Raw genomic sequence first — 15451 nt, 5'->3', positions numbered from 1 at the left:
GTTGCAGCACTCATCTCGCTTTACTGGCCAAGGGAGCCGGCATACAGCTTTCGGGTCATGTGGCCGTGTACTCTGTCCGATGCCTGCTTGGCGGGAGGCCATGGCACGACCCTCGGTGACATCAGGGGAGAGCCTATAGTTGGATTAGCATCAACAGGCTCCACCTACTGGTGAATAAACCCCCTTGTTTTAGACATCCAATGCCTAAGCCAATACCATTTCACTGCTGTAATCAATAAAGTTGTGGCCTTTTCTTGCCCATTATATCACGTGTCCTTGCGTATTCATTTCACATTGCGGGGGTCGGGTCCTCGAACCACAAGCCACTTCTGGCGAACCAGAGCAGTGCACAGAAACGCTGTTTACCTTCCCACCAGAGCGGTACCTATTTATCTACTTGCACTTTGATGTGCTTTCGAACTGCTAGGTTGGCAGGAGCAGGGACCGAGCAACAGAAGCTCATTCCGTCGCAGGGATTCGAACTGCCAACCTTCTGATCAGCAAGTCCTAGGCTCTGTGGTTTAACCCACAGCGCCACCCACGTCCCTCTCCAGGGCACTGTAGGAACATTTAAAAGGCCAGCTACTCAACTGCCTGCCCTTGTGGCACAGCCAACCCAAGTCTGGGAAGACCCCACATAGGTCAGGTATCAGTATGCCCAGCCAGAGCAATGATTGAAATTTTGGTAGCAGTAGATTTGATCGCCTATGGCAGGGATGGGGAACCTCAGCAATGGGGAACAAATGTGGCCCTTAAGACCTTTCTGTGTGGCTCTTGGGACTATACCCCTCAGAAGCCTTGCTGAAGTGCTTTTATTAGGTTGGAATGTGTCCTTGAACAGTGATGGTACCTATTGGTTGCCTGGATAGATATGTCTGTGCATAGAAGACTTTTGATGTTCTATGGCTGCAGTGTAGCATTCTGTCACATCCATTGTTCCTCCCAGGTTTGCACCTTGCTTTGCCCACCATTGGTGTGTGGCCTCCAAAAGCTTCTCCAAGAATGTAGCCATTGGGACACAAAAGCTTCCCCACCTCTGACCTTTGGCAAGTCTCTTGTAGTTCTTTAACATCAGAGAGTAACCTCTGCCTGTGTGATTGTGTCAGCAGGGGATTCGTTGTTGTATGCTTCTGTTGAATCCTCATCCCCTCATTTTCTGAACTATCCATCTCCTGTGAAGTTGAGGGTGTCCAGGTCTTTAGTGTCTGCACATTTGGTGCAGCTGTACAAAAATCCTTCATCTGGTACCTTAAGACTGATTCTCAATTTAAACTTTCTAATGTCTTAATCATTTGTTTGCAAGTTCTGATTTTAATTCTTGTCTCTTTGCATTGTGGTTGCATTCCGTATTGTGTTATGCTTATATTCTGTGGCTTGCTGGTACAAGTTCATGGTTGTACAAAATTGCAACGACTACCTTCATTGGGCCTTTGACATATTCATTATTAATGGTGGCATCAGGGAGACCTGAGGATGACCTGAGAAATTTCTAGGTTTGTATCCCTAATAATCCTAGTTTTCTCAGGAATCCAGTATTTGGGCCTTATACTCATGGTATTCCACGTGTATCATTGTGTGTTGCAGAAGACAGTCTATTGAAAACAGATGTTTCTAGACACTTAAGGGCTCAAGGCACAAGCCCATGGCACAGATTTGCATAATGTTTGCACATGCAGATTTAAATCCATAGTTGTCGTTGGGAAATCAAAATGGTGGGTGACTGAGATCCCATCAGCACTGTGCATTCCAGTGTACACAGCTGCCCTATAAGCACAAATAAAGTAAGATTTTGTTTTATTTAAAGAAAGTGGGGAAATTGGAAAGAGATCAATGGCCCACTGCAAAAGACCCTGGCCTCAGACGCCTTGAACTACCTCCTAACAATGTCCCTGATCTTAGATTCTGGTCAAAATCCAGCACAGAGGTTGTGTACACACTCCTGCTTACTTGGCATGCAGTGCATTCCCACCCCTGGTTTGGGACGCAGTGTACACATGTGAGCATGCTGCAGTCCATATCCATCCTGTTGTTTCTTATGAAATACTGTATTTTGATGCACCTTCCCCCAAACTAGCTATGATCTTAATTGAGAAAAAGAGCAATCTAGTTGTGTTTTAAGCCAGTAATGTGTGTGCAGCCAGTGTTACTGAACCCAGTTAATAATTTTGCTTAACTCTCTGTAGGAATGTGAGCTCCCTGAAAAAGGGGGTAGTTTAAAACTGTAATCCTAGCCCCACTTACCTGAGATAGAGCCCCATTGAATTTAGTGGGACTCCCTCCTTACGATGACACCCTTAAGTTGGGGAAGCTAAGGTGTTTGCTGTTTCTGTTACAAAATTATGTCTTCTTGATGTTTTTTTTTTATTATTTATAAAAGAAAGGAACTGAATTTTAAAGAGTGGTTTTACTATCAGTTCTCTTCTTCTTTTCTCTTTTTGTTCCTCCATTCATCTGAATCACACCTGATCCACTTGGTCCTTTTGTTTTCAAAAATGTTAGTTGTGCCTACTACAATTTTTCCCACTAGCCCTGAAACCCCTGCACCACCAACCTCTCTGACGGATTCCTCTCCTTCCCCTTCTTTAGCTATCCCAAGTTCCAGTATCCTCCCCTCTGCTCCCCGAGATGTGGTCCCTGTTTTGGTCTCCAGTCGATTTGTCCGTCTCAGCTGGCGCCCACCTGCGGAGGCAAAAGGGAACATTCAGACATATGCAGTCTACTTCTCCAGAGAAAGCACCAACAGGTAGGTCCCAATGCTGGACGCCAACTTGGATAGCATGTGTAGCTTATGCCTGTGTATGCTGAAGAATTCTGCTCCTGGAAGGATCTAAATTCTGCGACCTGCACAAATTAAGATCTTCATAGTGTTGCGAGATTTGTTTTGCTTTTCCTAGTCATGAACATATCAAACAGCTTTATACTGAATCAGATCACCCAACCTGCTAATCAAATATTCAAGTAGATAGCATACTGACAACGACGATGATGATAGTGATGTATTACTTAAACCTTGCTCATCTGACTGGGTTTCCCAAGCCACTTTGGGCGATTCCCAAAAGAATATTAAAAACACGATAAAACATCAAACATTTTAAACTTCCCTAAACAGGGCTGCTTTCAGGTTTCTTCTAAAAGTATTACCTTATTAAAAGACTTAAGCCTCCTCAAAACAAAGCAAATATATGCTAGTATCAATATAGTATCAAGGGGAGTAAGAGTGATAATTCATTGTAAAGTTCTTTTATTAAACCAGTGTAAGAGGAGATATTAGCCTGGTTTGAACATATCCATGGGTCATTCAACGAACTACAAATAAACCGCACCTTGTCCCACAGATGACCTTTCACTTATAGATTCCTGCAGAAAAACACCCAAACCCGTACCACCAAACCCCAGGAAATAATAGAATTGTAAAGTTGGATCCCAAGGGGCATCTAGCCCACCCGCTGCAATGCAGGAATCTCAACTAAAGCATTCACGACAGATGGCCACACAAACTATGAAACCCATGTATAATTATCATAATTAGTAAGCCAGCCCAGCAGCGATATTGTTCCCCATACTCCCAACTGAATCACACCCTTTCTGCTAATGAAGACAATTGTTTTATGGGTTACAATAGTTATTGATTACAACAAGGACGTCCAACTCCCAAGAGACTGCGATCTACTCACAAAATAAAAAACTGGAAGTGATCGCCCCATTTTTTAGGGGTGCAGGTCAAAGTTGCTGAGCTTTTTTTTACAGAGCCAAGTTTAAGTTGTTGACCTTTTTTAGGGGTGCAGGTCAAAGTTGTTGGACTTTTTGTAGGGAGGAAAGTCTAAATTGTCAAGGTTTTTTTAAGGGGAGCAAGTCAAACCTGCTGAACTTTTTTTGACATGGGTAAGTCAAACTTGTGAAGCTTTTCTTAGTGGGACACAGCAAATACTTTTGCTGCTTTTGGGAGGGCAACAACAAAAGTCTATAAACAATAAGTCAACCTGCCAGCAGAAACTCCGTCTTCCCTTCTTGAAATCATTCATGGATAAAGGAAAGAGGGAGGGGGTGGAGCCGAATGCTCCTTTTCACCCGTGGATGAAATGAGCCTGCGATCAACTTCTAACAACCGGAGGTCAACCTGTTGATAGCATTTGACCTGTTGGACATCCCTGGATTACAACATTAGAAGAAGCAACTGATGCAACTGAATACAGAAGGAGCTCATCTGTAGCTCTGCCTCACTTTCCACTTTGTCTCCTGTTGAAATGATGGCATCCTTAAGGTGATTTTAAGAGCATGAGTGCCTGGCATTTCCCCCCGCTTGAAGAAGGGATTTTTATTTCTGGCTGCGTTTTAGATGTGGCGCCACGTGATGCTCCTTCCTCCGCATTTGAGAGGGGAGAAAGGAAAGGGAGGAAAGGATTGACAGTCTTTGAGGCCTGTAGTTATGGGATGGAGGCGGGTTTGGCACTTGTGCTGCTGTGATTGGATAGTGGAAGATGGTTGAGGTAGGAAATGTATGATGGCTGAAGGTGGCAGTTCAGATGCCAGCATTTGGGTGACTGGCTGTGGGGAAATGGTAGTGGTGGGGTGTATGGGGCTGACACTGATGGGATTCTGGTGCTTGCTGGCGGGAGGAAATGGGAGCTTGCAGATTGGTGACGGAGGCCAGAAAGATAGTGGAGAGGTCAAATGCCGGCTGGAGATCATTCGGGTCGTGTGTAGGATATAACTTTTGACCCCCAGTTAAATCAAGAGTAACTCCTCCACCATCTTGTTTCCTGTTTTCAAATTTATTTCCATGCTGGAAACTCACTGACTGGAGTTAGTCATAACTTTCTGTAAGATGGGGAAGGAAGGAAATAATGGTGGGACGATGCTAGGGTGTGTGGTTGTAGGAAATGTAGTTACACATGTTTGGTTGTATGTCACTGCACTTCCACAGTTGTGATGTAGCACTATGACAGTGACACAGTAAGAAATAGAGGGTGATGGCGGGGGTAGGTAAAGGGTAAAGGGGGTAGGTAAAGGGTAAAGGGGACCCCTGACCATTAGGTCCAGTCATGGCCGACTCTGAGGTTGCGGCGCTCATCTCGCTTTACTAGCCGAGGGAGCTGGCGTACAGCTTCCGGGTCATGTGGCCAGCATGACTAAGCCGCTTCTGGCGAACCAGGCCAATCTGATACTTGCAAGTAATTCTATTTAAGTTATCTTAACATATTTAGCTAAATAGTCCTTAAATTTCTTCCATTCCTCCTGGTATTCCTCCTCCTTCTGGTCACGGACTCCTAAACCCCAGCTTTTTAACTGCGTAATTTTGCAGGATAGCTTTCAGAGTAGGTATTAATGTTTTCATCATGCATCATCATATGCAGTTAGAGTGCTGGATTAGAGCTTGTGTTCAAACTCCTATTCAGCCATGAAGCTCACTGCCTGCCCTTGAGCCAGTCACTTTCTCTCAGCCTAGCCTACTTCACAAAGTTGTTGTGATGATAGCTAATCATTGCTATGTAGTCATATTTCTCTATATCTCAGTTACTCTTGCTATTACATTTATCCCCTTATCAATGGAGTGGGGGCTCTGAAGTTTCTTTTCCTCAGCAAAACCTTTGGAAAGTACACAATGCCCAAAGTGGTTTTTATTTTGCTTTGCTTTTTTTGTCATCAAAGTGTGAAATGCATGTATTTTCTCCCAACAACTACATGTTAATTAAAGTTGGCATTTCTGGAACTGGTCCTGGAGGCAAGATGGTGTTATTTGTGGGTCCTTGAAATTGCTGTACCATAGAAACAGGAAGATACAGGCAACCTAAATGGGAGGATTAGAAATGTTGTTGACATCTTTGGTAAACTGGAGCTGAGCAGTTAGTCAGAGATTACCTTCACTCTGAAGCATTGCAGGAGGAGGTAGAAAGTCTTGTTTTTAGCATGGTTGCATATTGTAATGGTTCTGGGGTTGCTCATGTGTAAGTTGCCGCCACTCCTGGCTAGGTTACCTGGTTGAACCCTTTCTGTCTGGACAGCCCTTCACTTCGTGGCTGTCTCAGTCGCTGGCAGAATCCGTCAGTGGGCGTTTCTTGAACTTCTTCCAGCAAAGAAGTTCTTTGACGCCAAGTCTCCTCCTACTCTCCCTGCACGGAAGTCTTCTGTGCAGGGAGGGTGTGGGCAGCGGAGGACCCGTGCTCTTCCCGCTGGTCTCCGGTGAAGAGTCCTGGAGCCTCCTCTCCGATTCCCCCATCTGCCCTCCTTCTCCACTGGTGTTACACTGTTTTCCTTCCCCAGCAGATGGGCTGCCTCTCTCCCTAATGGTACCCTCTCCGGCATCCCTCTGGAGCCTTCCCTCCGCCTCTAGCTCCGAAGGCAGTTCCCTGACACATATGTTGACAATATGCAAGTAAAGCAGGTTGGATGTTGAGGCTCTAAAATGCATAAGAGATGTTTGTCAATTGCCCCCCCCCCCATCAGCTTGCCCCTTGGGATTTCAAGCATTCAAATCAAATACTTTAAAAGCTCCCCTCATTCTGTCTTTCTCTTTGAGTGTTTGATTGGGACGTTCAGCCAAATCTGGAGCTCTCAGCTGCACCACAATACAATCAAATAACAATTAAAACTATACAGATATACTGCGGTCTTTATTTTAGAAACATTACCCAGAAACATGAAAAAGAAAAAAATCCACCATCCATCCAACACAAAAATGAACACCTAATAGGCACTAAAAGCCAGGCATTCATGTCACACAAATGCCCAGGAAAACAAATTGGTATTTCTTAACTTTTGGGCATCAGGCAACACCCTCCCTGTTATCCTCCTTCTCCACACTAACAAAATACATTGCAAAGGACTTCCACAGTCCCATGGTGATATAGGGATGCACACCAGTGGAACAGATTGCCTCAGAAGGTGGTGGCCTCCTCATTGTTGGGTGGTATTAAGCAGAGCCTGGATAAGCATGTAGAGGTCCTCTAGCAACAGTTGTTCTGCACCGGCATCAGGTTGGAATAGATGGGAGTCGGGACCCTTCAGACTATGCAATTCCAACTTGTTGATGTCATCTTAACAGTAAGCCTCAATTGGCTGCAGGGAAGACAATTCTTCCCTGCCTGTCACACAGTGTTGGTTAGGAACACACAGTGTCCCTAGTGTGTGGCTTGCAGCTGTAGCAGCATGCCAGATGTCAAAAGGGGCAGGGGCGAAGATGCCACCCTTTGTTCCCTCTCAGTGCTACAAACAAAGGAAGCAGATGGGAAGCAGAAAGTTTAGGACTGGGGAAGCAATGAGAAGGCAATGATTTGGAGAATCAACAAGTTTGGAAATTTATGGAACAGACTCCCCCATAAGAGGTGAAACAAGTTCTGGTTTGGCTTGCAACAGAGCATCTAGTACAGCAAGTTTTTTAGTCTGGAGGGAAATCGTTATAAAAAAGGGGACAGCGAGATGTCAAGCATAACATCGAGTTCTGCCTCTAGCAACAAGTTGTGTCAATTTGCTCATGCGTACCCTTGCTTTGCGCACATGTGCACATACACGCACACACACATAGGTAGTGACTGTCATGAAACTGAAGATAGAGGCCCATTGAAAAATAGTGTTTGCCCCTTACCAAGTCTGCTACTGTAAAGAATATCATCTATTTTTGCAGGTGGGATGGCACTGGGCTTAAAATGCCACTTTTAATTTTAAAAAGAAAACCCATTTTAAAACTTCCATTGTGGCGAGAACTGCCTCCGGTCCTGTGAACTTTTAGGCTTCCAGTGTGAGAACAAAATAAATGTAGTTTCCTTTAAGTGCTCGGGTAGAACACTGAGTCATTTATTGTTTATACATTATTTTTACAAAAGAGCTATTTTTCTCTTTACAATAACAGCAGATCTGACATTAACCTGAGGCATGCACAGAAATTGTCAGACAAATTACTGTAACTCCGCAGTCCTGAACGATTCCTGGTGTTGGAGAATAACAGTAATTTTGCTTGACAATTGACAGTTCTCGTAATGCCAGAACTGTATATAGAACCGTTCTACAGCACATCTTCAGCTAATTCATGTCCTTATATTGTAACCGTCCTGTGACATCACACTCAAAGGTTTGACCAGCCTTTGCCAGTCTGTTTTGGACTACAACTCTCAATCAGACCCACCAGCACAGCTGTTTTGTAGTCCACAACATCTGTAGGGCACCTGGTTGGGGAAAGCTGAGTTAGATGTTCTGGGGCATCCTGAGATTCCTCAAAGGTTTCCCAGATGCTTCTCAGTTGAGAAGCTTAGCAGGTGTAAATGGTGGGTGCGCTTTCCTTTAAAGTCTGCTTTTTTATTGCTATGCTAGGTGGAAGGAAGACGGTAGCTTGGTGATAGAGTACATGATTCACATGAAAAAGGTCCCACAAATCAGAACAGACAATCCTGGACTTGCTGAAAATCTGTTCTGGGCTTGGAGACTGACTGGCCCAAAATTACCCAGTGAGTTTCTTGACTGAGTGGGGTTTTGAACCCTGGTCTCCCAGGTCATCGCCCTCTACTCTAACCACTATGCTGGCTCTTTCGCAATTGCTTCCAAGATTGCAAAATAGCCTTTTGGTGGATACAAGTTACTGTGCCCAAAGAGCAAATCAGCCACATGAATCCAACTGGTGTTGGATTCACTGTAGCCATTACAAACATATCAACTCTTTGTTCCATCACCCTATTATCTGCACTGGTAAATAGGTAATACATTTCCTGTAAATTGACCAATGACTGTGACCTTTAGGACGATGGGGAAAGATGTTTACTACAAGCCTGTTCTGCAAGATAGCAATTGAATGCATAGTGAAACAAACCCTCAGCTTCCTCTTTGCTATATGTACAGTAGCATGAATCACAGGGGCTATTTAGGCATGCATGAGGAATTTTTATCTTTGGGAATTCTGATATGAACGGACCCTGATCTGCACCTGCTTGCTGGTTGGTGAGAATCCAGAGCCAACGGTCAGATTTCAAACTCCTCCAAATGTTGTGATGGGTTTTTCCATTCAAAACTTCTCAAGATGCTTTTAAAAGTAGGCTTAGAAATCCATACTGTGAGAGAAACTACATTCAAAAATGTGTATTTAAATACTATTTGAATGCAATTTTTGTCCATTGCAGATCAATGCAGAAATGGGACAGACCTGAAGTAGACTAAACCCCAGGACTGTCCATTTGTGTTACTTAACAGGGTAATATATCACCTCAAAGAGCAGGTCCCTGCTATAAGGAGTTTCTAGTAAAATTTTGACTGAGGTAGTAAGGAGACCACAAAATGAAGGGGAGAGCAAATGTCTTAAAAATATAGAAAAGGAAGGAATTGGAAAAGCAAAGGCGAATGCTTACTGACTTGATTACAGAGTTGCCACGCATAGCCAACCCCTCCTCCCTTTACACTACACACAAACCTCACCTATTCCCTCGCAGCCCAGACAATGCCCTTTCCCTCCCAGCCTGCCCAAATCCCCTTCCCTCCCAGTTCATTTCAAGCCCTTCCCCTTCTCACAGCATACCCCAAGCCCCTCCTCTCCCAGCTCATCCAAGCTCCTTCCCTCACAGCTCACCCAAGCTCCTCCCCTTCTCACAACTCACCCAAGCCCCTCCCCTTCTCACAGCTCACCCAAGCCCCTCCCCTTCTCCTCACAGCTCACCCAAGCCCCTCCCCTAACAGCTCATGCCAAACCGCTCCCCTTCTCTTCACAGCTCACCAAAGCTCCTCCCCTCACAGCTCATCTCAACCCCAACCATCTGCTGTTGCATTTAATGGGGTGTCAGAAGAGGCATTTCAGGGAGCAGTTTGCCAAAGATGAAATCCCTCTCCAACCTTTCATGTACGTAATTTGAAGTAGGTATGCATGTATATGAGTGAATCATGGAAATAACCATTTTTTAGTACCAATTGTCTCTCCACCCCACCCCCTTTTCAGGGAGAGGTTACATGGGTCACATGTTCACATTTCCTGCCCTTGTAGAAGCCATTGTGCCTTAGGTTGTGTGTGCATCAGGGTTAATCTCCGTATGGCAGATGTTGGGAATCTTTCACCCTCCAGATGATGTTGAGCTACAACTCCCATCATGCCTGGCCACTGACCATACTTGCTGGGTCTGATGGGAGCTGCAACATTTGGAGAGCCAAAGTGCTCAGGGAAACCCCATAATGGCTATTATTCCTGCCTAGATGACCCTTGGGGTCTTTTCCAGCCCTACACTTCTTTGATTTTATAGTAATTTACATACTTTTATTGTTATTAATTTTTGTCAAGGTAGTCTGAAGCAACAGGTGAGAAAGGACCTTGGCCAACCTTTGGTCCGTTTTCATAGTATTAAGTACTGTGCAGTCAGAGACATTATCATGATTCTTCCACCTTGAAGAAACTAATTAGGTGTTTAATAGATTGTAGAAGTATTGGCAGCCCACCTACCAAGTGTGCAAAAATGCTGCAATTACATTTTTGACACCCCAATGCACTTATAAGTCACTCTACGTTCATTTCAGCAAATTACCCTGGGAGGGTTCCATGTTTTGTAAGTAAATGAGTCATATTTGAAACTACCTTTTATTTTACATTTCAGGATTTCAGAGCAATTCTCTCTGTGTGTGTTTTAATGAATAGCTTCTCAAGAGCTCCTAGATACTGTCTTGTTTTCAAATATAGCTTCGTTATTAATTTTTATACTAAAACCCCTGTTCGTGTGTGTCGCCAGAATTCTGAAAGGTTCTCAAAGGCTAACTATTGCATTTTCCTCTTCTGCGGCACAGTAACTCCCATTAAGTCTATACCATAGTATGCTCTACCCAAACAAGAATGCCAGAAGGAAGATGGGGCAGCAATGTAGAGCATGACACTCTTAATTTCAAGGTTGGGGGGTGGGGTTTGAACCCCAAGTTGGGCAAACAATCCTGCATCACAGCAGGTTGGACTAGATAACACCTGCAGTCACTTCCAATTCTATGACCTGTTGGATCTGTGTGCAGCTCTCCTAGGTGGTCAACATTTGAATTGCAGGTGGCAGTTTCTCAGTGAAATAACTTCAAGTTCTGGACTGACTCTGCCTACTCAGGTTGACCATTAGATCCTCCAGAACAGGAAGGAATAGAAGAGGAACGTCCTGTTCCAGTTGAGCTTTGGCTGAGCAACAGGATGTTTCAGAGGTCTGGTGTGTTATTGCATCTTTTGGTTATGACTTTCCCCTGATCCTGCCGCCTGAAGGTTCTAGTCCAGCATAGGCAAACTCTGGCCCTCCAGATGTTTGGGACTACAATTCCCATCATCCCTAGCTAACAGGACCAGTGGTCAGGGATGATGGGAATTGTAGTCCCAAAAATTGTAGGCCAGAGTTTGCCTATGCCTGTTCTAGTCTCATAGGACCAGCTGCTGCAGATGTTATCAGAGGAATGGCCATAGTTCAGTGACAGAGTGTCTGCTTCCCATGCATAAGGTCCAAGGTTCAATCCCTGCCACCTCCCAACAGAGCTAGGAGTGTCCTCATTTCTGAAACCCAGGAAAGCTGCTGCCAACCCGTGTGGGCAGTACTGAGGCAGATGGACCATTGGTCTGACTTAGTTTAAGGCAGTTTCCTATGCTTCATTTGGAGCCAGCAGTGGCTAAATAGGCCCCATTCACTGGCTCTGCACTACAGCAAAATCACTTAGACTGTCTAAAGCAGCATTATTTGATAACCAAAATCCTCCACAGAGAACAGATTTTTTAGTAGGCACATAGGATAATGGTTAAAGAAATGAAGCCATTTTTGATTTGGTGCTTTATTAACATCAGATTTGGAGTTTTCCTGGTTCAGGTCCATGGGAACTGTATTGAACAAAGAGGGCTGTGGATTAGGAGAATTAGTATTGAAAACTGAGCCCCTTTGCTTTTGAAGATGCCCATCTGGATCTGTTATTTAATACTCTGTGATGGCTAGAGCTCTGAGACCATTACCCTTTCTCTCCTCAGGCAAATTTGAAAGGTTTGATCTTTTTGCTATGCTACATTTCTTATTTAATGTTGTTTATGCCACAAAAGCTCTCAAACAGCATGCTAAAGAAAGGTCGTGAAAGATGGGGGTGAACAAAGAAAATTACCCGTTTCTCCCCACCCAAAATGAAAGATGAGCTAGTCCCAGGCCAGTAATCGGTGGTCTATTCCATGAAAGAATATTAAATCCTTATTTCCTTGGGGCTCTTTGTTTTTAACCAACAACATCCACTGAAGGAACATGTGGGGAAAGGGTTAACTCCTTCACCACTGAAAATCACTCCTGGGAGCAGCTGCAAGTCAGAGGAGACAATATCAGCTAATGGTCTGACTTAGTAGTGAGGGAATCTATGTTGTTCTTTTCTTGCTAGGTGGGCAAATTTGTAAGAAATTTCAGGGGAGTGGGTGGGTTGACTCAACTTGCAGATGAAAAGATAGAGCTTAGCTATTTATTCTAATTTAAAAGAAGCCTCTCCAGGCATGTTCAGGATCTAGTCCAGGATCAAAGTCAGAAGGCTATAGAGATTGATAGGCTTGCTAGCCACTGTTTGCAGCTGGAGAGGTTTATTTTAAATCAAGGATAGGCAACCTCAGGACAATGGGATGAATGTGACCCTCTGAGCCTCTCTGCCTGGCTCTGAACCTCTCCTCTGGCCATGCTTGTTCTCGCCACTATGACTTACTGTGTTTTTTGCTCCATAAGACGCATTTTCCCCCTCTTAAAATCTAAGGGGGAATGTCTGTGCGGCTTGTGGAGTGAATGTATGGTCCCTGGGGCTGGGGGGGGGGGAACCCGGGCTTCCCTCGCCAGCCCCGACAAGCTCTGGGAGCAGCAGGAAGGCTGTGTGCAGCCTTTCCGCTGCTCCTGACCTGCTCTTTGGGGCTGGCGGTGGCTTTCCCCAAAGAGCAGGTCTGTGGGGCTGGCGGTGGGGGAAAGCCACGCTCCCCGACCTGCTCTTTGGGTCGAGCAGCTCTGGGGTAGCCCGCGAAGCCTCCGCGGCTATCCCTGGCTTTTGCGGGAGGTGGGGGAAGGGCAGTGGCTTAGCGTGGGGGTGCAGGGGGGGCGGCCACACCATCTGGGGGTTAGGGGGCGCAAATCCACGGGTTAGGGGGCGCAAATCCACGGGTTAGGGGGTACAAATTACTTGCCTTGCCCCGGGTGCTGACAACCCACGCTACGCCACTGGGGAAGGGACAGAGTGAGGCTCTCTCACTTCCCCCACCTCCCGGAAAAGCCCCCAAGAACCGCATATTTTTTTTCTTGAATTCCCCCCCCCCAAAAAAAAAGTAGGTGTGCCTTATGGTCAGGTGTGCCTTATGGAGCGAAAAATACGGTACATTGCAGAATGGGTAAGTAAAATAAAATAACAGCAACCGGCCATCCACAGTTTCTTTGAAACAACATTATATTCATTAAGCTGTTTGCTGCTTATTCAGCAGCATTGCCTCATCGTTTTCACATTAGCGAGCACTTCTGTGAATCCAACTAGAAATATGTGACTGGAAGTATTTCATCCTGACGTACCCCCCCCCCCCTTGTGCTGCTGTTTCTGGTTAGGGAGCGGGCTCTGAACACATCACAGCCTGGGATGCTCCAGCTTACCGTGGGGAATCTGAAACCAGAAGAGACCTACACCTTCCGAGTGGTCGCGTACAACGAATGGGGGCCAGGACAAAGCTCACAGCCCATCAAGGTGGCCACACAACCCGAATGTAAGTATCCTTATTTGCTGGCAGCCATTTGTGTTTTCACATCTCTACAGCTGACCTTTATATGCACACTCCAAATGTTTATGAAATGATTTCTCATCATGGATGGGCAGCATTAGAATTCTCCCACTGATTTCTGTGGCTGCACCCCCTCCGATTCTGGACCAGGTTAGTCTTAAGGAATGCATACATTAATTTCATTTGCATGTGTTCATCATGTTTGTTGCGTTTCATTTAGAGCAGAACAGGCATTTGTCTTGGGGTTTTAAATGAAGGGTGAAGATTTAAGTTGGGGACCAATCAACTTGCCAAAACTTTCCTTTAAAAATCAGTGGGGTAAAATTCATGGGATGTTGGTGAGGAGGCGATGTGGGAAAGTTGTGAGGTGCAGTAAGATCATTGATCGCCCTTTCTTTATCACAAGGAGCTAAACAGATGATGCAGTTAAATTTTAAACGCATGGATCGCATAATGTGTGCCATCAGTGTAGATGATGCTTCTCATCAGCCTTTGGCAACCTGGTGTCCTTCAAGTGTTTTGGTCTACAACTTCCACCAGCTCCAGCCAACACATGAAAGCTGTTGTCCAAAACATCTGGAGGGCACCAGGTTGGCAAGGGTTGTTTCTCCTAGTCCCATCTCACATTCTCCTTTCTGTAGCTGATCATTGCAGACCTGAAAACTTTTTCCTAATGGGTTACTTGAATTGGGGGATCCATGTGCATGCATGATTTTGTGAATTAAAAAGAAGTGCCTCTTCTTTCCTCCTTTCACAATAGAAAGATGTATAAAGCAATGCAGGGGTAGATTGTGTATCTGAATGGAAATGGATAGGAAAACTGTTTTGGGGTATGGGAGCTCTTCTGCACACTTCAGAGCAACCATGCCTAGAGGAGACATGTGAATTGGGTCAGTCCAATGAAGAATGCAGAACTAACGAAATCCTTGAGCACCTTTACTGGCCTCACATTGCGCCTGACAAAGCCACAGTGTAGGGATGAAGAGAAAGGAGGTTTTGCATTATTGCCCCTCCAGAGACTCCAAGGCAGAGGAAGGACCATCTGATTGCAATTTCCTGGCCCACTATATATCTATATCTATATCTATATCTATATCTATATCTATATCTATATCTATATCTATATCTATATCTATATCTATATCTATATCTATACCTATACCTATACCTATACCTATACCTATCTATATCTATATCTATATCTATATCTATATGTCTATATCATCTATATCTATATCATCTATATCTATATCTATATCTATATGTCTATGTCTATATCATCTATATCTATATCTATATCATCTATATCTATATCTATATCATCTATATCTATATCTATATCTATCTATCTATCTATCTATCTATCTATCTATCTATCATCTATCTATATCTATCCTTGACAACATTCGCATGCTACATTTAAAGCACTATGGTACCACTTTAACAGTTATGGTATCCCCCAAAGAATTTTGGGAGCTGTCGTTTAACATGGTGCTGAGAGATGTAAGGAGAAACCCCCCTTCTCCTCACAGAGCTACAATTCCCAGAGTTTGCTGTGAAAATGGATTGATTGTTAAGTCACTCTGGAGAATACTTTGGGAGAAGCCATGGCTGTTTAAAGTGGTATCATAGTGCTTTCAATGTATGGGCTCTAGTTACAACACCCTGGAAACTTTTTGTTTAAATCCCTGTTAATTTTGGGCAGGGAGGGGCTCCCCACCCCTTGAGACAAAATAATCTCCACTCTATCAAACATCCTTCATT

The 15451-nt window shown here is 44.5% G+C and overlaps 1 protein-coding gene across 3 annotated transcripts in view; it reads left to right on the top strand.

Annotated features, from left to right (window-relative positions):
- DCC (DCC netrin 1 receptor) overlaps positions 1-15451 on the top strand; it is a 947660-nt gene that overhangs the window by 682456 nt on the left and 249753 nt on the right. For all 3 annotated transcript variants that reach the window (XM_083702567.1, XM_083702566.1, XM_083702568.1), the window contains exons 8-9: positions 2587-2743; positions 13518-13672. In XM_083702567.1, coding sequence (XP_083558693.1) covers positions 2587-2743; positions 13518-13672 — 312 coding nt within the window. The remainder of the gene's footprint in view (positions 1-2586; positions 2744-13517; positions 13673-15451) is intronic.

This window comes from Podarcis gaigeae (assembly GCF_964106915.1).
Source record: "Podarcis gaigeae genome assembly, chromosome: 11".
In the NCBI taxonomy this organism is placed as follows: domain Eukaryota; kingdom Metazoa; phylum Chordata; class Lepidosauria; order Squamata; family Lacertidae; genus Podarcis; species Podarcis gaigeae.
The sequence above is the reverse complement of the archived record's forward strand: the minus strand, read 5'-3'. Positions and strand labels throughout refer to the sequence as shown.